Source organism: Mustela lutreola, chromosome 9 (assembly GCF_030435805.1).
Source record: "Mustela lutreola isolate mMusLut2 chromosome 9, mMusLut2.pri, whole genome shotgun sequence".
Lineage (NCBI taxonomy): Eukaryota > Metazoa > Chordata > Mammalia > Carnivora > Mustelidae > Mustela > Mustela lutreola.
In genome coordinates, this window is record NC_081298.1 from 97,115,909 (window position 1) to 97,142,350 (window position 26,442).

The 26,442-nt window shown below is 37.0% G+C and overlaps 1 protein-coding gene across 11 annotated transcripts in view; it reads right to left on the reverse strand.

Annotated features, from left to right (window-relative positions):
* Positions 1–6,546: 6,546 nt before the first annotated feature.
* GCFC2 (GC-rich sequence DNA-binding factor 2) overlaps positions 6,547–26,442 on the reverse strand; it is a 45,568-nt gene continuing 25,672 nt past the window's right edge. The window contains exons 11-17 of one of the 11 annotated variants that reach the window (XM_059188183.1): positions 24,926–25,076; positions 19,686–19,807; positions 15,477–15,553; positions 12,798–12,864; positions 11,074–11,220; positions 8,827–8,951; positions 6,547–8,018 (exon numbers count right to left, since the gene is read on the reverse strand). In XM_059188183.1, the coding sequence (XP_059044166.1) occupies positions 7,916–8,018; positions 8,827–8,951; positions 11,074–11,220; positions 12,798–12,864; positions 15,477–15,553; positions 19,686–19,807; positions 24,926–25,076 (792 nt within the window). In that variant the 3' untranslated portion in view covers positions 6,547–7,915. The other 10 variants (XM_059188184.1, XR_009357322.1, XR_009357323.1 and 7 more) reach the window with 10 other exon arrangements.

A 26,442-nucleotide genomic window follows, 5' to 3' on the forward strand; every position in this document is an offset into this window, starting at 1 on the left:
AAAAGAGGAAAAGGTAAAAGTTTAGAAAAAAAAGCAGAAGAAAAAAAATAAAATTTAAAAAAATAATAATTAACTTTGTAAGACTACAGAATCATGGGGAGAAAGCCATGAATTCCATGCTTTGCTTTCTCCTCTGGAATTTCGCTCTTCTCCTTGGTAAGTGAACTTGGTCTTTGTTGGATTTCTTGTCGATCTTCTGGGGGAGGGAACTGTTGTAGTGATTCTCAAGTGTCTTTGCCTGAGGTGGAAATGCACCACCTTTACTAGGGGCCAGGCTAAGTAATCTGCTTGGGTTCGCTTTCAGGAGCTTTTGTTCTCTGAATGCTTTTTGTAGAGTTCCAGAGGATGGGAATGAAAATGGCGGCCTCCCAGTCTTCAGTCCGGAGGAGCCGAGAGCTCGGGCCCCACTTCTCAGTGCGCCCTCAGAGAAAAGCGCTGAAAAACTCCTGTCTCCCTAGCTTCCAGTTATGCTCTGGGCTCACCCAGCCTGTGACAAGGCATCTCTGTCTCGGGCACACAGTCCCACCTGGAGTCTCTGAACCCTGTAGATCTCTGAGCTCTTTTGGAGGGGTCATCCTGGATCTTGTAGGGTCTCCACTCACAGAGCAGTGGCCTGTGCCACAGATCAGTTAATGGTAACCCCGAGTTGAGAGCTCACTCCTCAGCTCTGTCTCTGTAGCCGGCTTCCGAGCTCTAATACCCATGGGCTCTGTGACACTCAGATACCCCTGATCCTTCTGTGACCCCATGGGACCTGAGGCCACGCTGTTCCTGTGTGGGCTTCACCTCCGGCTTAGCCTCTGGAGCAATGTCCTTCAGAGGAGTAGACTTTCAAAAGTTCAGATTTTGTGCTCCGTTGCTCCTTCGCTTGCTGGGAGCCGGACACTTCCCCCATGGTCTATCTTCCCTTCACTCTGGATTCACTTCTCCGCCGAATCTACCAAAGTGGTTGATTTTCTGTTTCTAGAATTGCTTCTCTTCTTCTCTTTGATCTCCTGTTGGATTTGTAGGTGTTTGGAATGGTTTGATAAGCCATCTAGTTGATCTCCTGCTACCTGATGTCATATCAGCCTGCTGCTTCTCTGCCATCTTAACTCCTCCCCCTACTCTGATCTTTATTATTTCTCTTCTCTTGCTGGGTTTAGGCTTTCTTTGCTGTTCTTTTTCCAGCTCTTTTAGGTGTAGAGTTAGGTTGTGTACTTGAGACCTTTCTTGTTTCTTGAGAAAGGCTTGTATTTTTATATTTTCTTCTCAGGACCACTTTTGCTGTGTCCCAAAGATTTTGAACAGTTGTGTTTCATTTTCATTTGTTTCTATGAAATTTTTAAAAAAATTCTTTAATTTTCTGGTTTGACCCATTCATTCTTTATTAGGATGCTCTTTAACCTCCATGTTTTTGAGTTCTTTCTAATTTTCCTCTTGTGATTGAGTTCTAGCTTCAGAGCATTGTGGTCTAAAAATATGCAGGGAATGATCCTAATCTTTTGGTACCAGTTGAGACCTGATTTGTGATCCAGGATGTGATCTATTCTGGAGAATGTTCCATGTGCACTAGAGAAGAATGTGTATTCTGTTGCTTTGGGATGGAAAATTCTGAATATATCTGTTGTCCATCTGGTCTATGTTTTATTTAAAGCCTTTTATTTCCTTGTTAATCTTTTGTTTAGATGATCTGTCCCTTTCAGTGAGGGGGGGGGTGTTAATGTCCCCTACTCTTGTATTGTTGTCGATGTGTTTCTTTGATTTTTTTATTTATTGGTTTATATAATTGGCTGCTCCCATGTTAGGGACATAGATATTTAAAATGGTTAGATCTTCCTATTGGATAGACCCTTTAAGTATGATATAATGTCTGTTATTATCTCTTATTATAGTCTTTGGCTTAAAATCTAATTAATCTGATATAAGGATTGCCACCCCCACTTTCCTTTGGTATCCATTAGCATGGCAAATTGTTTGCCACCCCCTCACTTTAAATCTGGTGGTGTCTTTGGGTCTAAAATGAGTTTCTTGCAGACAGCATATCAATGGATTTTGTTGTTGTTGTTTATCCATTCTGATACCCTGTTTCTTTTGATTGGGGTATTTAGTCCATTTACATTCAGGGTAACTATTGAAAGATAAGAATTTAGTGCCATTGTATTGTCTGTAAGTTGACTGTTATTGTATATTGTCTCTGTTCCTTTCTGGTTTGTTACAACATTTTAGGCTTTCTCTTTGGAGAACCCCTTTCAATATTTTGTGTAGGGCTGGTTTGATGTTTGCAAATTCTTTTTTTTTTTTTTTGTCCTTCTATTGTCAATGACAGCCTAGCTGGATACAGTATTCTTGGCTACTTATTTTTCTAATTTTGTGCTCTGAATATATAGACCTCTTGTCCTGAGTTGCTTTCAGGATTTTCTCTTTGTCACTGAGACTTGTTTTACTATTAGATGATGGGGTGTGGACCTATTTTAAGGGAGGTTCTTTGTGTCTCCTGGATTTTGATGCTTGTTCCCTTCCACAAACTAGGGAAATTCTCTGCTGTAATTTGTTCCAATATACCTTCTGTCCCCCACTCTTTCTTCTTCTTCTGGGATCCCCATTACTCTAATACTGTTTATCACTTATCTCTCACAAGGGGAGCCTTGTGGTCCGGTAATTGTTTCTCTCCTTTTTTCAGCTTTATTCTCCATCATTTGGTCTTCTATATGACTAATTCTTCTGCTTCATTTATCCTAGCAGTAAAGAGCTTCCAGTTTTTATTGCACCTCATTGATAGCATTTTTGATGTCAACTTCATTGGATTTCAACCTGGTTAGATTTTATTTCTCCAGAAAGGGATTCTCTAGAATCTTCTATGCTTTTACTTATTTTTTTTTTTAAAGATTTATTTATTTGACACAGAGATAGATCACAAGTAGGCAGAGAAGCAGGCAGAGGGGAAGAGAAGCAGGCCCCCTGCTGAGCAGAGAGCCTGATGCAGGGCTTGATTCCAGGACCCTGAGATCATGACCTGAGCTGAAGACAGAGGCTTAACCCACTGCTTTTTTTAAGCCCAGCTAGCATCTTGATAATTGTCATTCTGAACTCTGGTTCTGACATCTTACATGTGTATTGATTAGGTCCCTAGCCATTGGTACTGTCTCTTGTTCTTTTTCTTGGTGAGTTTTTCCACTTTGCCATTTTATCCAGGTAAGAATAGATGAGATGGGAGAAGAATAGATGAGAACAGATAGATGAGAGAACAAAATGCTAAAAGGGTGGCAATGACCCCAGAAAAATACACACTAGCCCAATCAGAAGAGACCTGAACCTGGGGGGAGAAGGAAGAAGAAAAAAGAGAAAAAAATACATATATATGATTAGAAGAGAGCCACACACTTGATTTTTGGGTGTATTGGTATGTTAGAAGAGACTACTCCCAAAATTTTAAAGAAAGAAAAACCTATGAAAATAAGGGTGAACACAATGAAGGGATGGAATATGATTTTAAAGATGACAATCAAAAAAGATTCTAAAAAGAATTGGTAAGAGTTCTTTGAAAAAAGAAAAAAGGAAAAAAGAATGTGATTAGGCTGTAGACTAGAACAAAGCCACATGCTAGATTTAGGGTATATTTTGATCTGTTAGAAGAAACTGTATCCCAAAATTTTAAAGAATGAAAAATTTATATGTATACAAAAAATTAGATTGAATACAATGAAGAGATAGACGACTGTAACAATAAAAATTTAAAGATTTTTAAAAAGGTATTGGTAAGATAAAATAGTTTTAAAAAGGCTAAAATAGGAAACAAGAAAAAATGAAAAAAATAGAATAAGAATTTAAAAAATTTATTTTTGAAAGACTAAGAATTATGGGGAAAAAGCCATGAATTCTGTGTATTGCATTCCCCTAGCTCTGGAGTTCCACATTTCACGTTGATCAATGAACTTGGTCTTTGACTAGCTGTTCTTGCTAATCTTCTGGGGGAGGAGCCTGTTGCAGTGATTCTCAAATGTCTCTGCCCGAGGTGGAATTGAACTGCCCTTGTCAGGGGCCAGGCCAAATAATCTTGGTTTTGCTCTCACTTTTTTTTCCTGAATCCTTTCCGTAGAGCTTCAGAGGACTGGAAAGAGGATGGTGGCCTTCCAGTCTCCACCAGGAGGAGCCAAGAGCTTGGGGCCCCACTTCTCAGTGTGCCTTCAGAGAAAACCAGTCAATCCCACCCATCTCCCTGGTCTCCAGTTGTGCTCTGGGCTTGCCCGGCCTGTGACTGAGCATTTCTATCTCTGGTGCACAGCCCCAATTAGTCTCCAAACCCAGCAGATTCCTGCAATGGGCTCCTACGCCGCTCCTCCCAGTGAAGGAAGTGGGGGGAGGGGCCTTCCTGTATCTGCCACTTGTGGGGTCTCTGCTTGAAAAGTAGTGGCTCAACCGTGCCTTGGATCACAGTTTATGGCATCCCTGAGCTGAGAGCCCACTCCTCGGCTCTGTCTCCAATACCTGGTAGCTCTGCTGTACTCAGGCACCCCTGGTTTCTGTGACTCCACAGGTCCTGAGACCACACTGTCTTAGCAAGGGCTCCACCCCTTGCTTCGCCACTGGAGCAACATCCCTTTGCAGAGCAGACTTCTGAAAGTTCTGATTTTGTGCTTCACTGATCTACCACTTGCTGGAAGCCGGCCCCTCCCTGCTGCAGTCTCTCTTCCTGTATGTCTCCTTGGATTCACTCTTCTCTATGTCCTACCTTCCAGAAGTGGTCACTTTTCTGTTCCTGGAATTGCTGCTATTCTTTTCTTCACTCTCCTGTTGAGTTTGTAAGTGTTCAGAATGGTTTGATAACTACCTAGCTGAATTCCTGGGACCTGACGAGATTTAAGTCTCCTAATCCTCTGCCATCTACTATATAACTTTTAAAAATATTAATTTTTTTTTTTTAAGTCTAATGAGATTATGGGGCACCTGTGTGGCTCAGTGGGTTAAAGCCTCTGCCTTCGGCTCAGGTCATGATCCTAGGTAATCCTAGGTAATCCTGGGATTGAGGATCATCATATATGTCCTGGGATTGAGCCCCACATTGGGCTCTCTGCTCAGCGGGGAGCCTGCCTCCCTCCCTGCCCTGCCTGCCTCTCTACTTGTGATCTGTCAAATAAAATTTCATTAGACAATTTTTAAAAAAGATTTTGATATGAATAGCTAACTATAAATATATTTAAGGAGAATTGACACCTTAACCAAAGATCGTTTTCCACTTCATGAACATGCTAGGTCTCTCCCTTTGTTTTAAGAACATCATCTCAGCAATGTTTTGCTCTTTAGTGCAGAGTTCTTACATATCTTTCTATAAATTTGTTTCTAAGTAATTTATGATTTTGCTGCTATTGGAATGCTAATTTTTAAAATCTATTTCCAGTCAGATGACCAGCATGACCTGGGCTTTGATTTTCTAAGATCTTGCTAAATTCATTTATTCTTGTTGGTTTTCTTTTTTTGTGGAGAACATAAGGGTTTTTTTAATATAAACAGTCATATCATTTGTGAATGACTATTCAACTCTTATGTCTCAATCTTTATGCTTTTTTCTTGACTGATTGTATGGCTACTGAACAATGCTGAACAGAAATGGTGAGAGCAGACATCCTTGGTTTGCTTCATATTTCACCATGACATATATGATGTTAAGCATAGATGTTCTTTTGCAGATGTTCTTTATCAGACTGAGGAACTTATACTCCCAGGGTTTGTATTGTGAGGGCATGCTGAATTTTGTCCAATGCATTTCCTGCAATTGAGATGATCATATGGTTTCCTCTGTTACTCTCTTCATAGATGAACATACTGATTGGACTTTCTAATGTTAAACCTTGCCCTCCTAAAAGAACACCTGTTTAGTCAAGATGTATTATCATCCTTTTTACATGCTGCTAGGTTCAGTTTGCTAATGTCTGAAGGACTTTCATTCATATGTTCATGAAGAATATTGGTCTGTAATAATTTTTTTCAGGTTTTTTTTTTAAATCACATATGGTATTTGATACAGCTACATAAACATTTTGTCACAGGCCTAGGAAATGCAAAAATCAGTTGTTTTGAGGTGTTTTTTCAAGGCATTTTTGGGTTCCTAACAACAAAGAGCTTTAAAGTCATCTTTCTGATTCTGTAAAGATTGTGAAGTTTTTATGTGAAAAAGGTAAAAAACCCAGGGAGAGAATTGAGATATGAATTTCTAACTCAAGATTTTGTTCTTGCTAGTTGTGTTCCTCCCTTTCATTCCATCCATTCTACACTCAGAGGGGACAAAGAAAAAAAACCTGGCCTGGGGATTGAATTAAAATCAAGTTTCACATGTTTTTGAATATCCTCAATTAGAGTATATGAAAGATAAAAATCTTGAGGTTCAAACACGAAGTATAATGAAATCCAGTATAATGATAGGTATTTAAGCTATTGGGAGTTTAAATCAATTTGTATTTCTGAAAGCAGTTCTAACATTTTCCATTCTACAAAAAGAGAAATCTCTCTGCTCAAATTAAAAACATAGGGAACATATCTATCTTTAATTAAAAATGCAGAAGTCTTAGGAACGTTTTCAAATACATTTTATTAATAAAAATTAGAAATTTCATATGCAATAACAATGTCACTTATGTTAACACACATATATGTTTGTAAGTAGAGAAAAGGTCTGAAAGGATAACATTAAAATGAAAACAACATTCACCTCTGGGACAGTAATTGCAGGAATGCTAAATGCCTCTGAGTAATGGTTTGAATTTCTAGAAATTCCATTCTTATATAATTTGTGTAACTAAAAGAAAATTTAAACTATTCCTACTAGTGAATCATAAGTCTTCACTGCAGTAGAAATAACACATCAATCTGTTAAAATATACACCAACTTCAAAACTAGAGGTGATAATGGCAGAAGCCACATGCTCAAATCCTCTACAATCAAAGATTTCCTGATTATCTTTGGGGCAATAATTTATGAACTACATATTCAGGGTTTCTCTTGAGTTATTTAACAAATAGATTTAAGAAAAGATTTCTCAAAATGAGAATTTACTAGTAATTTTTTAAATTTCTTTTCAATTACACCAATATTTTATTAGGAAGTTTATAACCTGTTTTGAGTATTTAAAGTAACTGTTTCTTATCTAAGCCTATCACCAATGAAAAAACAGTAACAAAAGAGTAGTCAAGTAAGTAACAACTATGATGACCTTAGCACACTACAAACATCATACACAAAATTAAAAATGGCAATGAGGAAACTATAACATAGGACAGGGACAGTATCTTTAAAATATAAAAGGTTCTGACAAATCCCTAAGATGAATGGGTTATTAAAAAAAAATTACAAATAGCCAAAAAGAAAAAAATACTTATTCTCTAATAGCCAAAATGAATAATTAAAATATGATTTTTTATAGCTACTAAATCTGCATGGAGTAAGAAAAAAAAGGTAATACCTATCCTGTGGCTGGGGGGGAGGGTGGTTTCACTGGCCTCTGTTACAGTAGTTATCAATAAACCTTAAAATGCCTTTACTCAGTTAATACTTAGCAAATAATTCATTCCAATTAAGTTTTACATTTTAACTTATTTGTAAACAGAGATCGTTAAAGTGAAGAAAACTAACATGTTTTTATGGTGCAGTTCGGAAGACTCACCAAAGCCCAGACAGCAAGGTTTCTTCAATTTCTCTCTTCAACTAGAAAAGTGAGAAGAATCAAAGGGACTATGTTAAATTCTTAATGCTCCTGTGTGCTTAATTCCTGCAACCACCACAGGGGGGCCAGCCTTTCATGATACCAAAAGGTAAGGGGAGGATTGGAAGGATGGAGTCCTGCTCCACCTGGCCCCCAAGCAAAGGAGGCAAGTATGATTATATTAAAATCTCATGTTAGTACTTTCCCATAGTTTGTTCAAACTTCTTTAATTACTGATTTCAGATCGTCAGATCGTCGAGGTGATACTCTTCTATGAAGGATTCTGCTTGATTCAAAGCTTTTATTTTCACTAGAATAGGAATTATTTCTTTGACTTCATCCCTGAAAAACAAAAAAAGGTTTGAAAGCATAGTGAATCACTAGTTGTTAATCTGAAACAAAAATTTTAACCCAGTATCTAAAATAGCATAAAATATTCAGATGTTACTTTCTCCATAGAGCATTCAGCTATAGTCATTAGGGGAGGTATGCTGGCAAATTTTAATGTGAATGATTAAAAAGCAGTTAAATCTACCATCAGAAAGCTGATGGTAGACTTAAAGTTACGGTGGGTGTGGGGCTATCAGCTTGTAAGGACTATGATGGGGGGAGCCTCGGTAGGAATATTTACCTATGGATGCTACAAATCTGTGCTTTTTATTTAAAAATTTTTTAAACTTTTGGAGTAGTGGTTTACCAGAACACCACTGTACATCTAGTGGTGTTAATGAAGCCCCTAAACACTTAGTGTTGTTAATAAAACATCCAAGAGATTCTAGCTATTGCTGGGTAAAAGGCAGGCTGCAGACCTGTACTTAAACAATAGTTGAGATTTTTAAATGGCCAGGAAAATGAAAAACATGATTAGTAAGAGGCTTCTGATTTATAGTTTCTTAAATTCTCCTGTGTGATAGTTTTCTGGAACTGCTTATTTTAGAAGAGATTTACATTTAAAAATATGAACTATTAGGCATGAGGTGGGAGTATAAAATAGTGATTCCAAAGGTTGTGCATGAAAGTACTAATTCTATAGTGGTAGTCTCCATAGACTTTTAAAAATAGAGTAATAAGTACAAATTTTTCTAAAAATTACGGAGTGTAAAATAGAATCCTTGAACTATGCTTATGGAGATACAAATATGCAAATTACCTGAATTCACTTCTAGATAATTTATGTGCAAACTGCAACAAAAACTGGATGAAGTTTTCTAGCTGGGGAATAGACGTTCTCGTGGCAGAACTTTGGAACCATTTTTCTGGTAAATACGCTGCTATCTGTTAATTAAAACACATGGTCAGTTTTTAGTAAGTTATCTAAGGCTTTTTGCTAACATCAGTCCATCTCATTTAGCCCTTTATGGTTATGGTAAAATAAATTTCGAGAATTTTTCATTGTCAAAGTTTATACATCTTAAAAGGATGAGAATGTCCTGCCACTTTTCTATTTCTGGTAGTAGACTCATGGTCAAAGAGGACTAAACTGAACCTGAAATTTATAGCATGGACGATGAATTCAATTTTGGGGAGATAATGCAGTTTAAAACTGTGTGATATAAAAATAGCCAAAAAAATCATGATGGGTTAGGAACTGCTATCTAATTTCTTATGTTGTTTTTAAATTTATAAACATTTTTCTATATTCTTAAAACTAACTTATCTGATGAATAGACAATGTTTTTGGGTAGAGAGTTGGCAACTCTATTATAAATAACGCTACAATATTCTTTGTACTTAAACTTTGTTAAAGAAACAAGCCCCAAATAGGGTCACTTGCTCCTTACAACAGCAAACCCAAGATCTGAACTGCAGTTTCAACTCATCTCAGGAATGTCACTTTTAAACAGTCAATCCCCAGATTTGAGGTCTGTAAAATAAAAACCATGCCATTTTCCTTTCCCCAGTAAGACCCTGTCCCAGCCTGAAATAATCCTTTTCTTTTGCTAACAGTTCCTTGTCTCACCTTCATTCTTATGAAACCCTTTCATTGTGTACAACTCCTCAGAGAATGCTGCCCGAGTCACAGAACCTTAATAAAGCCACTTAGATCTCAAATGTACTCCATTGCATTTTCTCACAAATCTACATGTGCATCTCTGATCTCTAACTCAACAATTTTACTTCAAGGAATTTTATCCTAAGACAAGGGGTATGAACTTTAAGGGTTTTTACCCATCATGCCAACTCTATCGAGTTCAAGCCCTCATTCCACCAGTGAAGACTGTTTCTCAGAACCCCGGCATCACCCATTCTAGGTGCCCCGGAAATAATGTGCAATTGTTTCCTCATGCTTATGACAAGAACTAGGAAATAACAGCAAAAAACAAACAAACAAAACCCTGGCCAGCATAACTGGTAAAAATAATATCCTTACTATGTTATTTTGCATTTCTCTTATTAGTACTTTTGATCTTTTCCATGAGTTTAGAAACTTTTACATATTCTGTTTTTGGTGAATTTCCTGTTGCATGTCTTGTCTATTTTTAACTGGAATATCTGAATTGTTTACTAACTTTAAAGAGCTTTTTTAAACAGGTGGATGTTAATCCTTCTATGGATTATAACTTTTATTTCTCAGTTTTCCTTTTAACTTTTTTTTTTTTTTTTTTAATTTATTTATCAGAGAGAGAGAGGGGGAGAGAGCAAGCACAGGCAGACAGAGAGGCAGGCAGAGGCAGAGGGAGAAGCAGGCTCCCTGCCGAGCAAGGAGCCCGATGTGGGACTCGATCCCAGGACGCTGGGATCATGACCTGAGCCGAAGGCAGCTGCTTAACCAACTGTGCCACCCAGGTGTCCCTCCTTTTAACTTTTAATTATAGAAAAGAAGAAGGAATAACTGGTCACCCCAATGAAACTATCCTTCAGTTTTAACAATGATCAAATCTTGATACCTTTTAAATGTTTTTAAATTCACTGAAGTTTTATACTTTCATTAAATCTTTTTTTCACCATTTTTTCTCTTGCTTTTAAGTTCAAAAAGATACATTTATCCTCTTAGTATAGTATTTTACAGTTTCTTTTTTATACTTTATCTGAAATTTATACTGGTATTTAGTGAAAGTTGAGGATTTATCATTCTTTTTGTAAAGAGTTAACCAACTGGCCCAGCACCATTTATTAAATTTTTCTTTTCCCTGCTGGAGGTAATTCAAACTAGTATACAAATCCTTAAATACTGAGAGATTGGTTGCTTTTGGGTTTCTAGTCTATTAAATTATTATGAGTACCACAACAATTTTAATTATTCTGTTACAAAATAGGTTTTAAACTTTTTAAGTAATCTCTAGACCCCAATATCCTGACCTTGAGATCGAGTCACATGCTCTACCCCCTAAGATAGTCAGGTGCCCCACAATACAGACTGTATTAATTGAATTTTAAAAAGTAATATTACACTGACCTGGTTGCACTTTTTAACAACATCTGGCCCAGGTATGGCATTAAGAAGAGCTATAATAAGGTAACGATTTAGGAGCTTCCCTAGTCCTAGTTCTTGCAAGGTGTCATCTGGGAGGAGTCCATTCCAAAGAAGAATATTGCGGAATAGCTAAAATAAAATAAAGATTAAGTGACTGTGCAGCTGTTTCCCCTAAAGGAAAAAGGTAGTAGTTTCCAACAAACATAAAACATTGGTCTATCAATTTTACAATCACTAGAAAACATTTCTGAACAAATACCTAATTCTTTACAACCTCCATATATTTGCTCATCATATTTCTTAGGACTATCACCCAACATCATCTCAATCTTCACTGGACCCTCTCCAGATCAGTGATCTTCCTCCTCGATTCACACTCCCAGAGTCTGGGGTCATCAGGCGCAAGACCATAGGACCCAGATATTCATAAAGGACTACTGTTAAAGTCAGTGTCACTGTTACTAATGTGTTATTCTGAGAAACTGTCATTGCTCTGATACATAAGATTAAAAAACATGATATTCCAATAAAACTAACATTAGTTGCCTTTCCATCCTCTAAATCCATATTTTTGTGAATTTTATGATTTCCATTTTCTTCCCAGTACTATATTACTCTAACATGCAATCTTTCTACACTTTGTCATTACTGACGTTGTTCCCTCTTTCTGGAAAGTGTTTTCCCTGATTCAACCACCTAACAAATATGGATTCACCCTATTAAAAACTAAGTTTGCTGAGGTCACCCAAGACCCTCTTAATTGTAAAATCCAGTAAACATTTTCAGTCTTTCTCCCAAGTCTCTTGGGTGGTATTTAATACTTTGTCTTCACTCTTAAAAATTCTTTGCTTAGTTTTCATGATGCCACCCTCTTGTGACTACTCTAAGTTTCACAATAAATTCTAACGCTTATTTGAAGACTTCACTTTCTCTGCCTGCCTCATGTCCCTCTTTCCCAAGGTTGTGTTGTTAGCCTTCTCATGCTTCATGCCATTCCTAATACTGCCTCCATGTGGCTGACTTCTCAATCTCCAACTAAGATCTGCCTCCTGCAGTCCAGACGTCTATCTATTCCTATATTTTCCCCCATAGATTTCAATTCACCATCTGAAACAGACCTTTATCTTCCCTTCAAGCCTGTTCTTCCTGTATCCCCTCCAAGTTACCAAGCTGCCAAAGTCAGAAACTTGGCTAGCACCCTGGTCTTCACATGTAATTATAATTTAATCATCAAGTCTTTTCAGTGCTCCATCCTAAATATCTTCCGAACCCAACTTTTTACCATCTCTCCCTCTTACCACTGACTTAGTAATGACTTCACCATTTTAGACTAGGAGTTGGCCAACTATTGATGGTGGATTAAATCTAGCTTGCTGCCTGGTTTTGCAGAGCTGGTAAACTAAGAATGACCTATTATTTTGAAAAACAAAAACAAAACACCCCAAAAAACACATTTTGTAACATGTGAAACTTAAGACACTGACATTTTAGTGTCTGTAAGTAATGTTTTACTGAAACAACCATGCTTATTTGTTTACATATTGTTTATAACTGCTTTTATACTACAAGGCAGAGAGTTGAATAGTTCAATGGACATTCAAAGCAGAAAATATTTACTACCTGGTCCTTTAAGAAGTTTGATAATCTCTACTCTACCACATACTAGTAAATGAGAAAAATTTTATTTTTGTAGTTTTTCTGCTTACCTTTAAACCTGACCAGAACTGCCTTTCTTGGAACTTTGAATGCGGTGATGTTTTGTTTTCTACAGTGCTAATTTGAAACCAAGAAAGAACAAAATGCAAACTGTTAATCTTACAGAACCAGGGTTTAAAAAACTCTTTTTTTTAAGCAACTAAATTAAACTTTAACACATTAACAGAATGTAAGTAGAGTCTTCGGATATCAAAATTACAATTACATGTACACTTTGATCCAACAACCCTATTTCTGAGAATGCCTTCTGGAGGTATACTTGCACATGTACTGGTTGGTGGGTCTATAAAATTATTCACAGCACTGTTGGTAATGGTTTTTCACTCCCATGCCCACCAGTTACATTACATTATATGAAGGCAAATTAGGCAGCTTAAAACAGGAGGAAAGTACTCTTGTGATGATATGATCTCAAAGATATACTAAGTCAAAATAAGGTACAAGACTATGGTTACAAATGTACCTTCTCTGCTATAGAATGATGGGGTGGGAATAAGATTACGGCATATGTAAGTATTTAATTCTAATTACATGACGAAATTATGGAAAGGTAAAAAAATTACTAACAGTGATTATTATGTATATGGAAGAGGAGGGGCAAAAACTGGATGGAGGGCAGGAGGGGAGGGAGTAAGACTCCGTTTTAAATATAAATTAAAATATACATACTCCTACTACTCATACTTCTGAACCATATGAATAGATTTCTTATTTAAACATTCTACTACAAACTTTAACAGGGCATAATTTTTATACGCAGGTATCTCTTCACAATTAAATTAGCCAGAAAGCTCAGAAGTTCCTTTCTTTTCTCTCCACAGAAGCTCTTCCATCCTGTGAACGCTCACTGGATCACTTTAGTTCATGATCCAGTACTATAAACTGTCTTTTTAGCAAATGTATAAAAAGCTTCAGATACTACTTGCTTCATGATACTGTATATAGAACCCTAAAGATTCCACCAAAACTACTAGAACTGATAAGTGAATTCAGTAGTCACAAGATACAAAATTAATATGCAGAAATTTGTTGCATTTCTATACACTAATAATGAAGTAGCAAAAAGAAATTAAGAAAACAATTGCATTTAGGGCGCCTGGGTGGCTTAGTGGGTTAAGCTGCTGCCTTTGGCTCAGGTCATGATCTCAGGGTCCTGGGATCAAGTCCCGCATCGGGCGCTCTGCTCAGCGGGGAGCCTGCTTCCCTCTTTTTCTCTATCTCTCTGCCTGCCTCTCCATCTACTTGTGATCTCTCTCTGTCAAATGAATAAATAAAATCTTAAAAAAAAAAAATTGCATTTATAACTGTACTGAGAAGAACATAATACCTAGAAATAAACTTAACCAATGAGGTGAAAGACCTGTACTCTGCAACCTATAAAACATGGATGAAAGAAACTAAAGACAACATAAAACACATGGAAAGTTAATATCATTCTCATGGACTGGCAGATCAAATGCCGTTAAAATGTCCACCCTACCCAAAGCAATCTAAAGATTTAAGGCAATCCCTATCAAAATACCAACTGCATTTTTCACAAAACTAGAATAATACTAAAATTTGTATGGAGCAACAGAAAATTCGAAACAGTCAAACCAAGCATGAGAAAGGACAAAACTGGAGGTGTCACAATTCCAGATCTCAAGATACACTACAAAGCTGTAGTCAGAACAGTATGGTACTGGCAAAAAAATAGACCCATAGATTAATGGAACGGAATAAAGACCCAGAAATAAACCCATATTTATATGGTCAATTGATTCTACAATAAAAAAAGGCAAGAATATTCAAAGGGGAAAAGATAATCTCAACAAATGGTGCCGGAAAACTGGACTACCTTCTTCTGCCATACAAAAAAACAAACTCAGAATGGATTAAAGACCTAAATGTGAGACCTGAAAACTTCAGAATCCTAGAAGAGAGCACAGGCAATAATTTTTTTTGGCAACAGCCATAGCAACATTTTTCATCTAGGAAAAATATCTCCTTAGGCAAGGAAAACAAAAACAAAAAAACCCTACTTGTTTCCTAAAGTAAATCCATAATTCACAGAGTTTCTAGCTTTCTGTGCTGGCACCGCTCTGAGCATGTGTTTCATCTTCACAGTGTCTTGTGAAGTAGGCATTAATACCTTACTTTACATACAAAGACACTGATGCACACAAGCCCAAAGTCAAATATCTAGTAAATCTGGGCTCCAGAATCTGGATTTAACCACACTGTGATGCCATCTGCTACGTTCTTAACATAAAAAAAACCAAACATCTAAGTCCAAGTGTGTCAGATATCATACATGGAATGAAAAAGTGAATTATTTTGCTGAAATCCCAATTTGCACCTTATTAGGTGTATGTATATTTGAGAGAACACCTAATTTATTTTTTTAAAGATTTTATTTATTTATTTGACAGAGATCACAGGTAGGCAGAGAGGCAGGCAGAGAGAGAGGAAGAGAGGCAGACTCCCTGCTGAGTAGAGAGCTCGATGTGGGGCTCGATCCCAGGACCCTGGGATCATGACCTGAGCCAAAGGCAGGGGCTTTAACCCACTGAGTAGGGTTCTCTAGGTGCCCCTAGAGAACACTTAATTTAGTTTCTTTTGCACTGCATTCTTAAGTTTGCATTACATGATTAGCTATTACATATAATCTAAAAATCAAAAGCTCTTACCTCTTTGGATACAGAGGAATAAAAACATCATCTTCTATTGCTTTCTTCATTCTCACAACAACGGATTTAAGTAAGTCCTATTATAGAAAAATTTAAAAGCATCAGTGATAGCCATAGGTAGAAGTCTACTTAACAAAAGTAGTAATTTTAAAAGTATAGTACAGATTTGTACTATACTGTAACACAGAATCAGGTGTTAAAATCACTATCAATAAGGTAACAAGAGAACTTTATTCACCCATGTTGGTGCATACAGCTGTAGCTAGTGCATTTTCATTGTTGTAGGGCATATTCTGTCACATCAATACTAATAATGGGATATTCAGGTGTTTCCAGTTTGGGAGCTATATTACACACAATATTGTATAAAAGTTCTTTTCCATTTAAAATACATCATTTTGAATGCCAGCCTTGACAAATATTTCCATATTGTTTAAAATTTGTGTTTCTTAAAAACAGTTTTCTAAAAAGAAATGCTACAAAGGACATTATTGAGTTAAATGTTGGAAGTGGGATATGGATGGTAGATTAAATATATGAAGTTTACTGAAAATGGTAAGTGTTCCATGATTATGTAACAAACTTTTTATTCTTATTTTTTCCCCCCAGACTTTTTATTCTTAACAAATAAGCAATTTACTCACAAAGTGTTCAGGAGAAACAAACTGTGTATATATATACAATGGAACAGCAGATAATAAAGCATAATGGAGCAAAATATTAATGACAGGTGAATCTGGGTAAAGGGCCTATGAGCATGCTATTTTTATTCATGAGAATTTTTTGTAATTTGACATTATTTCCAAAAATTTGTTTAAAACAAACTCCTATATTTTTAAACTCTGAGCTCATTAACTTTTTCGATTATTCAAATACATTATTTCGTAGGGGGGAAAAGTTCTCCAAACAGTAAAGTTTTAACGACCACAGACACACATACAAACACACTCTGTATACATTCTTTAAACTAGCTTTGAAAAGACTCTAAAAGCTTTAGTAGTTTTTACACTGCTTCAAGGCCATTTCTTTCCTATCTTTTATTTATGCAGTTGAATGTCTGAATACAGAGGTAGGACACAATATATATTCCTTTCACACCGTATACTTTGAGAGTCCATTTTCTCAATATTTGAAATCCCTTTGAATACTATTCTACTATCTATAAGTCTATGCAGAATTCCTAGCTTTGTGCCATTGACAAATTTTATTAGCAGGCATTTTACATTTTCATCCAGTTCAATATTGAACAGGGCAAATATTAAGAAGATACCTAATACTAAAAGACTCCCCCCAAAGGCAGCCACATTCCTCTTGGTCCAGTATTCTATAGCCATACTCTTACCAGTTTCTTGTACCTAACTGTAAATTGCTAAGCTTATCTTTCCCCATTTAATCCTCAGGAACAATTATAAATACACTACCTACTCTACCTGCACAGTACCTTACTATTCAGTGAAAGTAACTGAGATAATATGGGACACTTTGCTTCAGTAACCAATCACCTGCATTTAGGAACCCTATCAGTGATAGATTATAGTAATTACTACTTTTTTTTTTTTTTTTTAGGTGTTCACAATCTACCTCTGTAATAATCTATTTTAGAATCTTATCAAGAATCAAAACTATTCTCAACCAGGCATTAGCTTATAGAATCATTTGCTTCTTACTTTGAAAATAAGAACTATGCTGTTTGAGTCCATTATTCTAGAATCTTTTTCATTCTCTTCAATTTCTTACACATCACTGAAAAAACAGAGTGATGTCACTGGCAAGGCAAACTGTCTCAGTAGCCAGGAACACTATGTAGTTCAGAGATTCTTATGTACGAGTGACTATGCCACACTCAGGGAGTGTTTTACAGTGTCTGGAGAGATTTCTGGTTGTCGAGACTAGAGAGCACTACTGGCATCTAGTGGTTAGAGGCCAGGGAAGCTGCTAAGCACACTACAGAGCACAGGACAACTTTCCACAGAATTATCTTGCTCCAAATGCCAAGACTGTTGAAGATGAAAAATCCTGATATAGTCCAGTCTCCTACTAATTACACAAAGAACCCATTTTCCACATTCATTGTGGGAGGGCTTCCAGAATAAAAATTGCTTGTATAAGAACTTCATGAGTGGATCTCTAACACTTTTGAAAGATTTTAGTTATTATAAATTACAAGGTGCCAGGTCTACCACTTACGACCCAAGTGACCTTTTACCAGGGACATGGCCCTCTGGGCCCCAGCTTCTTCATCTGTAAAATGGAGTTAAAGTCAACACATTCTACAGGGTTGTGAAGATTAAATGAGACAACGTGAAAGTGTTTAATAAATAGAAAAGCACTGATTATATTTAGGTTACACTTACATAGTCCCATACAGAGAGCAGATATAAGATTCCATATCTACTTCCTTGTGGTTCTTATCTACTGATCCTGATTCAATGCTCTGTAACAACACAGAATAAACCCACTCCTTCTTCAAATAAAGAATCTTCATGTGTATCTTTTTCTAAGTTAAATAGCTCTAATTTCTGAAATGATTTTCAAGTTGTATGTCTTTATCCTATTGGAACGAGGTGAAGACGCTCTCACTCTCATCAGTTTGCTATATGTTCAAATCCTTGACTTTCCACTGGGCTCCAATGCCACCTTAAACATTTCACAGTATTTTCTCTGGGCTGCACAGGTTGGGGGAGGGGAGGGGAGGCAATGTGGTCAGTGACGCAAGCTTAGGCTTTAAAATAAGATTAAGGTTCAAATCCTAGTTCTAATTCAAGGTATTACTATGAACCAATTTCTGAGACTGTATCTTCATCTGTAAAATGAAGCTATCACCCATTTTTTAATAGAGCAACTAGAACTAAGATGACACAGGAACAAGGTCCAAGAGAGTGCGAAGTACATAGCAGGAATTAAATAACTGTTCCTTGTCTTCCCCCACTTCTCACTTCCTATTTTAAATAACATTTTTTCCTTTTTAACGTAGACTTCACGCCCAACGTGGGGCTTGAACTCATGACCGAGACCTGAGCTTAACGAACTGAGTCACCCAGGCACCCCTTAAATAACAACTTATGCACACCTTATTTCCTTTAAGATCACATGTTGCTTGAAGACAGAATCATGCTGGTTTCCCTCTTCTCCCTCTTACTTCTTACAGCTTCCCTCCTTCATAATAATTCCCAGTGCTAAAATTTAATGGTGTTCAGAATATGAATGTGACATGCCTCCTTGCTTCTCAACCACTTTGCTTATTCTACTCTGGACAATCTCCAGACTGTCAATTCTCTCTCAATTTCCTTAAAGCTCAACATATATTTGATTTACTGATTTAACTGTATGAATATGTGACATTCTCATCAAAAAGCAGAATGATAAAAAGGAGTACCACAATAAAAGTAAGATTTAACACATTCTCACCAAAGCCTCTAAAAGGTCTCTCCTTAGGTCTTATGTTGAACAAAACTCAATTCTAAATAATGGTATGATGAAAATCTATCCTATGAAACTTTTTTTTTAAGGATTTAAAAAAAAATTTTAAGTATAATCTATACCCAAATGTAGGGCTTGAACTCGGGCTCCAAGATCAAGACTCACAAGCTCTACTGACTGAGCCAGTCAGGTGCTCCATATTCACTGAACTTTTGGAATCCTTAAAGAGATTACTGCTTTTAACTTTGGCCGATTACAAGAAACTAGTTAATATAATGAATGTTAACCTAATTTTAAAATTATTATTAAAGTGAAGCCATAATACCAGATTATTGCTAAAAAAAAAAAGTAAGTAATTGTTTTTCCCTCTTAGAAGGAACAAATTTGCACTAATGCATTTATGCCTGTTCATCTCTGCAGGTCCAAAGTATATTCACAAACCTGAAAAATGGCTGGTTGGACCATGGGAACAAAAATCAGGCCACTGAACAGAGAGGAATAAACTAATATAATAATCTGGATCTTATTACATGTATGTGTATCCTATAATTAATAACGACTGTCATCCCTATTAGAGTGTTCATAAATATGAAGGTATATTCTTTCATCTTATTATCAATAAGAAGAAATGGTCAATCCTAGTTTCTATAAATCAGAAGTAAATCTATTTCTCCCCAAATTGTTATTTGGTAATTACTTCATTTGCATCTTCTGTAAACAAAGATTTAGAACAAAATTACATTAATCTATAAATAAATCAAGACATTTATTAACTCTAGAAATGATTACCTGTTTGCCTTTACTAACTTCATTTGCACAAGTGGAAAGTTCTTCAAGAATCGCTCTGCAGTGTGTTATTAAACTTGTTGTCTGTGAGGTCGACAAGGGATCCCAAATGAATTCTACAAAGTCTGAAACAAAAGTTTCAGTAATGTACAATTTATTTACTAGATTGCTTTGCTTTTCACATATAAACAGTTGAGGCCTTTAGCAAAGACTCCCATCCTATGCAATTTAAAATCCATGCCAATCATTACTATTATGTATTTGCATACATTCTCAATTTCCTTGTCCTTTTTGGGCTCTGTTAAACTTGTTTAACTCAACCACAGCCCTACGTAAATTAAATCTACTTGTCACCGAGTCTGTGGCTCCAACCATGTGGCTAAATCATGGCTGGAAAAAAAAAAATATACTTTAAACTTATCACTGTGAAACTCCAGTGAGCCCTTCATGCTGCCTAGAAATCATGTTTCCCTGGCCCATTCCTCCTTCCTCTTATCCAGATGATCATTTCCTGTCCTTTTTTCCCCTCCTTGCTCTCTCAGTTAATGGATTTGACTCTTCCAGACAGCTGTTTACCTTTTCTTTTCTCTTCCCTTGCTCTTGCCCTCATGTTGAGACTTCCTCAACTGATGAAAAAACAGAAGAAAAGTTCCATAAACTACTGCAGAATCTATACACCTACCTACATCCATGCCCACATACTCTTTTATTTTTTTTAATTTTTTATTTTTTATAAACATGTATTTTTATCCCCAGGGGTATAGGTCTGTGAATCACCACTCACCAAAGCACATACCCTCCCCAATGTCCATAACCCCACCCCCAACATACTCTTAATTTGTCTTCCATTCTTATGGTTGAAGCCCCCAAGCTCCTCATGAAGGCCAACTTTTCTTCTCAATGCCTTTGGCTTGCTGGAAGATACTGTTCCCAGAATTCTGCCCTCTTAACTTCGGTATTGCCATCACTTCTACTGGATCTTTCCCATCAGCTACAAACAATTATTTTCTTATAATAAAAATAACCCTTCCCTTGCCCCTTCTTTCCCCTCTAATATTGCCTTATTTCTTTCCTTTACTTTACAACAAAATTCAAAAAACTGTCAAAACTGTCTAATTTCTTTCCTCCTATTAACCCCTGAATTCACTTCAGTTAGACCTTATCTCCAACCATTCTACCTAAACTATTGCTACCACTGGAGATGACCTTCACCTTGCAAAACCTAATGGTTGATTCTAGTCCCCAACTGATTTATCAGCAACAATTGGAACAGTTCACCACTCCCCTTACAAACATTTCTTGGCATCCAGGATAGCATTCCTGATTTCCCACCTATCTCTGCGGTCTCCTTTGCTGGCTGCCTGTCATCTCTTTGATTAAAGAATGCTGGAGTACCTCAGGACTCAGGTCACTCACCTTCTCTTTCCTATCGACATTTATAAATACCCTTAGTATTTAAAGTCAGTTTTGTGGCTCTGTCATTGATGTGTTGATAAATTACAAATTTACGACTGCTACTTGACCCTCTCCTTTAGACTCATGTATTCAACAATCTAGTTGACATCTCTGCTTGGATGACAGGCACTGCAAACTCAGCATTTGTCAAACTAAGCTCCTGATAAGACCTCCTTGCTCTAAACATGCTCCTCTCAGTCTCTTCCACTTCAGAAAATGGCAACTCTGTTCTTCCAGATGCTTGGGCCCAAACCCATGCAGTCACTCTTGAATTCTTCTCTCTCTTGCTCCACATAACCAATCCATTAGAAAATTCTGTTAGTGCTATCTTCGAAATGTATGCAGAATTCAACCACTTTTCAGAACTCCACTTTTAACACCCTAGCCTAAGCCAGTGTCATCTGTCGCTTGGATTACTGCAAAGGCTTCCTAAATGGTCTGCCTACAGTTCATTCTCAACACAATAACCACAGTGATTCTGTTAAAATGTTAGGCAGACCAATTACTTCTCACTCTTTCACTTACAATAAAAAGTGAAGTCCTTACAAATGATAAGAATCCATATAATGTAGCCCATGTCATTTTTTAAAAAAAGATCTTTATTTTGGAGAGAAAGAGATAAAATCTCAAGCAGACTCCATACCGAGTGTAGAGCCCGATATAGGCCTCGATCCCACGACCCTGAGATTATGTCCTGAGCTGAAACCAAGAATCATAGGCTTAACTGACTGAGCCACCCAAGTGCCCCAGCTCTTGTCATCTTGTTAACCTCTTTCTGTTCTCTGCCCATCCTCACACCACTATAGCCACAAAGACCTATGTGCTATTTCTCAAGGAAATCAGGCTGGCTCCTACCTCAGGTCCTTTGCATTTGCTGTTCCCACTGTCGTGGATTCTGTTTCCCCAGATATTCTTAGGGCCCACTTCTTCCTTTCAGAATCTACTCAATTGTGAACTTCTTAGGAAGGCCTTCTTTGGTCAATCTTTTTTAAATTGCACTCCTCTTTGATAATTTGTATCCCTTTCTCTTACTTTTTCATCTCAGCCCTCATAACTAACGTTTTCTAGATTTTTGTTATCCGTCTTTTTTGCAGAATGTAAGCTCCAGGAGGAAAGGGATTATTATTTTGTTCACTAATGTATGTGCTGAATCAATAACAGTACCTGATATCAGGCAGACCCTATAAAATATAAGTTAAATAATAGAAAAAATGAAATAGGTAAAAAGAAAAAAAAATAAAAAGTGACTTCTCAAGCATCTAGACTTCTTCTTTTTTTTTTTTTTTAAATTTTATTCAATTATTTGACAGAGAGTGCATGAGAACACAAGCAGAGGGAGCTACAGAAGGAGGGAGAAGCAGGCTCCCTGCTCAGCAGGGAGCTCGATGTACAGCTTGATCCCAGGAACCCAGGATCATGTGAGCTGAAGGCAGACGCTTAACTGACTGAGCCACCCAGGAGCCCCAGAAGTTTAGGTTTCTAATAACCTTAGAAATATTTGGTCAACTAGTACTGAGAGCCTACTATGTGCCTAGTGTTCAATATAAGAGGCACAGCAATGAATAAGATTAGGTAGGTAGCTGCCTTTGAACAACTTTGTCTAAGGCAAATACATTTATATAAACAATTATAATTCAATGTGTTGGTGTAACCATAAGTATGAGTTCAGAATGCTACAGGAACCCAGAGAGGTATGTGTAAACCAGTTCCTAAAAGTGATGTCTATACTGAAAGATGAAGAGGAATTAGCCAGGAGGAAGGGGTGGGGCTGGGAGGTTTGCCAAATGGATAGAACATAGAAGATACAAAGGCCTAGGAAGAATATAGCTAAAATGTAGTAGAGGAAAGGATGAGGAAAAGAAGGAAGAGAGCTTAGCAAGAGATGGGGCTAGAGAATTCCTAAGCAAAGATGGGATTCTGAAAGGCCATGAAAGCCATGTTAAAGAGTTGAGGCTTCATCCCAAGGGGGAGTTAAGAATGATGAAAGTGTTTTAAGCGAGTTATGACAGAACCAGACTCACATTTTAGACTCACAAATTACACTGGCTGTAGTACAGAAAATGGCTGGGGGGACCCAAACCAGATGTGGCTATTGCTTATATAAGGAAGCAAGAAAAAGGAAGAGAGTGAATGACTTGAAAATTCTGGTTTGAATACATGGGTAGATGGAGATGCCATTTTCTTGACAAGGAACACGAGGAGTATATCTGTAGCAAAGATGGTAAGTATGACTTCACATGTGCACTGCGAGTGACTGCTGGACATCCAAGTAGAGGTACTTCGAAGGTACTTTGATAAGAGAGATCTGGACTTCCTCCAGTTCTTTTGGATTTAAAATTGCAAAGAGCAGCGCTATCTGAAGTAACTTTCTGAATGATGGAAAAAACATGTTATATTTGTACTATGATAGCTATGAGCTACATATATGTAATTATTAAGGATTTAAAATGTCATTAGTGTAACTGAGCAAGTAAATTTTAATTTTACCTAGTTGAAAATTTTAATAATCACATTTAGTTACTGGTTACCACACGGAACAGCACAGATACAGATGTCACTAAAGGAATGCATAAGATTACCCATGGGGCTCATGAAGAGTACAAGAGGATCCAGGACAGAGCTCAAGAATAAAGATATAATATTAATTTCTCATAATTCTATTTTAAGTGATGTATTTGGAGTTTTTTTTTTTTTTAAAGATTTTATTTATTTATTTGATAGACAGAGATCACAAGCAGGCAGAGAGGCAGGCAGAGAAAAAGGAGGAGGTAGGCTCCCTGCTGAGCAGAGAGCCCGATGTGGGGCTCAATCCCAGGACCCTGGAATCATGACCTGAGCCGAAGGCAGAGGCTTTAACCCACTGAGCCACCCAGGCGCCCCTGTATTTGGAGTTTTTAAAAGAGAACTTATATGAGGCATACATAATCTGTGCTACCATTAACAGAGCTAGGTAAAAGTATAACTTTCTAATTAAACCATGACTGTACTGCAAGATACACGGAGGAAAATCTTTAAAGTTAGCCAAATTGGCTAAGAAGCAATACAAAAGTGGTTGTTTCACTTTTTAAGAATTCTGCAGCCTTTGCTATCCGAATCTGTTCTCAGGGACATGGTGAAACAGTTCCTTATCAAGTACAATTTCAGATGAAACAACTCTTCAGACTGAAGCAAACAAGCATCAATGCTAAGTGCAGATTTGAGGAAGATGTAGTAAGGTTTTTTAAAGAAAGAAATAAAAAGAAATGGGATGAAGTCAAGGGAAAGGAAGAAATCCTACTGCAGTCGGAATGAAAGTATATCACTAATAAATGACTCAGATGTTATAAAAGTAACACTAATGGGGGCGCCCGGGTGGCTCAGTTGGTTAAGCAGCTGCCTTCGGCTCGGGTCATGGTTCCAGGGTCCTGGGATCGAGCCCCGCATCAGGCTCTCAGTAGAGAGCCTGCTTCTCTCTCTCCCCATCTCCCTGCCACTCTGCTTACTTGTGCTCTCTCTCTAGCTGTCAAATAAACAAATAAAATATTAAAAAAAAAAAAAAAGTAACACTAATGTCATAAATGCTAAAGGCTAAAGGCTGAAGAATACTAGCAGTCTGGTAGCCAATCACTTGTGTAAAGAAGCACTCCTTAATTACCTTCAATTATGACATCTATTGATTTTTACTGCATTTTACATTTCCCCGTGTTCAAAAACTTCTAAAAAATAATCTGTGAATATAACAGAAATTAATGATCTTAGACTCTGCCAGAGAATAATTTAATTTTACCAAGATTACAAAGCAGTAGTACCTGTAAGTCGAGGAATAATTGTTTTGTTGATGACAGCAGACAAGATCGTCTTATCAGAACTATCCTCCTTCTTTGAATCTTCCATACTGTTAGCCATAAATTCTTCTATAGATGTGAACCACGGCATCTGTTTTAAACCTATGGCATCACACTTATAAATAAAATTATCAAAATTATCAATACATTCTTAAACATTACTTTAGAATAGTTATATTTTTGAGTAATCACTGGAACCTTTCTAAGAATCAAAAAAGAATAATTCCACATTTTAAGCCCCTGTATTTAGCACTAGACCACCAAGACGAGGCAGGATGACATGACTAAGATTGATGTCTAAAGTGTATGACAAGAAACTATATTCTATCCATTGTTTGTATGACAAATTCTCCGAAAATGCCCACTGTGTTCAGAACCTGCCACACTTTACTTTTGGGAACAAAATATACATTTGTAAGAATAGTACTTAAAATAAGTATATAAAAATTTATATAAAAATTCATTTGCCTCATGCAAAATTCATTTCTGGCTCCCTCAATTCTCATAGGCACAAATGTGTTTTTTACAGGTGGTTTAGCTTAATAAGCAAGTGGCAGATGGCAAATTATTATTTGTTGAATGAATGAACAGATCAGCTGAGCGGTTAACAACTATGCTGCTGTCTAACCAACTACTTATTTTCTTAGGGATAAGCTTAGCTCCTGTACTATGAAGACTGCGTGGACCCGAATGTAACACAGCAACAGGCATGCATAACTAGGACAGAGAAAGATAAAAGGACATGGCTCTGTCTCCTTTAGTTTGTTCAGTCTTTATCTTTGGTTCTCTATTCCTTCATTTTCTCATTTGTCTCCTTATAGATATATTCACATGGACGTTCCACTATTAGTAAAACTATCAGTAAAACTTCCTTCAAAAATTTTTTCCCTCTGGAAAGTCCCCATTCCTATTAATGGAACTACCACTGCTCTAATAACCCAGAATGAAAACACTGGGGCAACCTTTTGATGTGATGATGTGTCAGAGTTATTCTTAGTATTTTACTAATTCTTTCATTTTAATTCTAATATAGTTAACAGAGAGTTGTATTAGTTTTAGGTATACAATATAGTGATTCAACACCTCCATACATCACCCAGTGTTCATCAGGACAAGTGCACTGCTTAATCCTCATGCCTCTTTCACCCACTCCCTTGTCCCCCTCCCCTCTGGTAACCATCAGTTTCTTCTCCATGGTTATGACTCTCAGTATCTCTTTCTCCCTCTGTATAATCAACCCTTCTCTCTCCTTTGTCACTACCATTCTGTGTGAAGAATTCACTACCTTGGACTCGGTGTAGAGCAGTACCTTTCAGTATTATATCCACCTCTTATTTCCCTTCTCTCCAAGTTAGCCTGCTGCTAGGGCTTCCTAAAACATTACTCTCAAAATGCTACTCCTCCCATTATTTACCAAGGTAAGTTCCTATCTCTTAATTTAGGATCTGAATCTCTACGTAGTCTCTAGCTCTTGAACTACG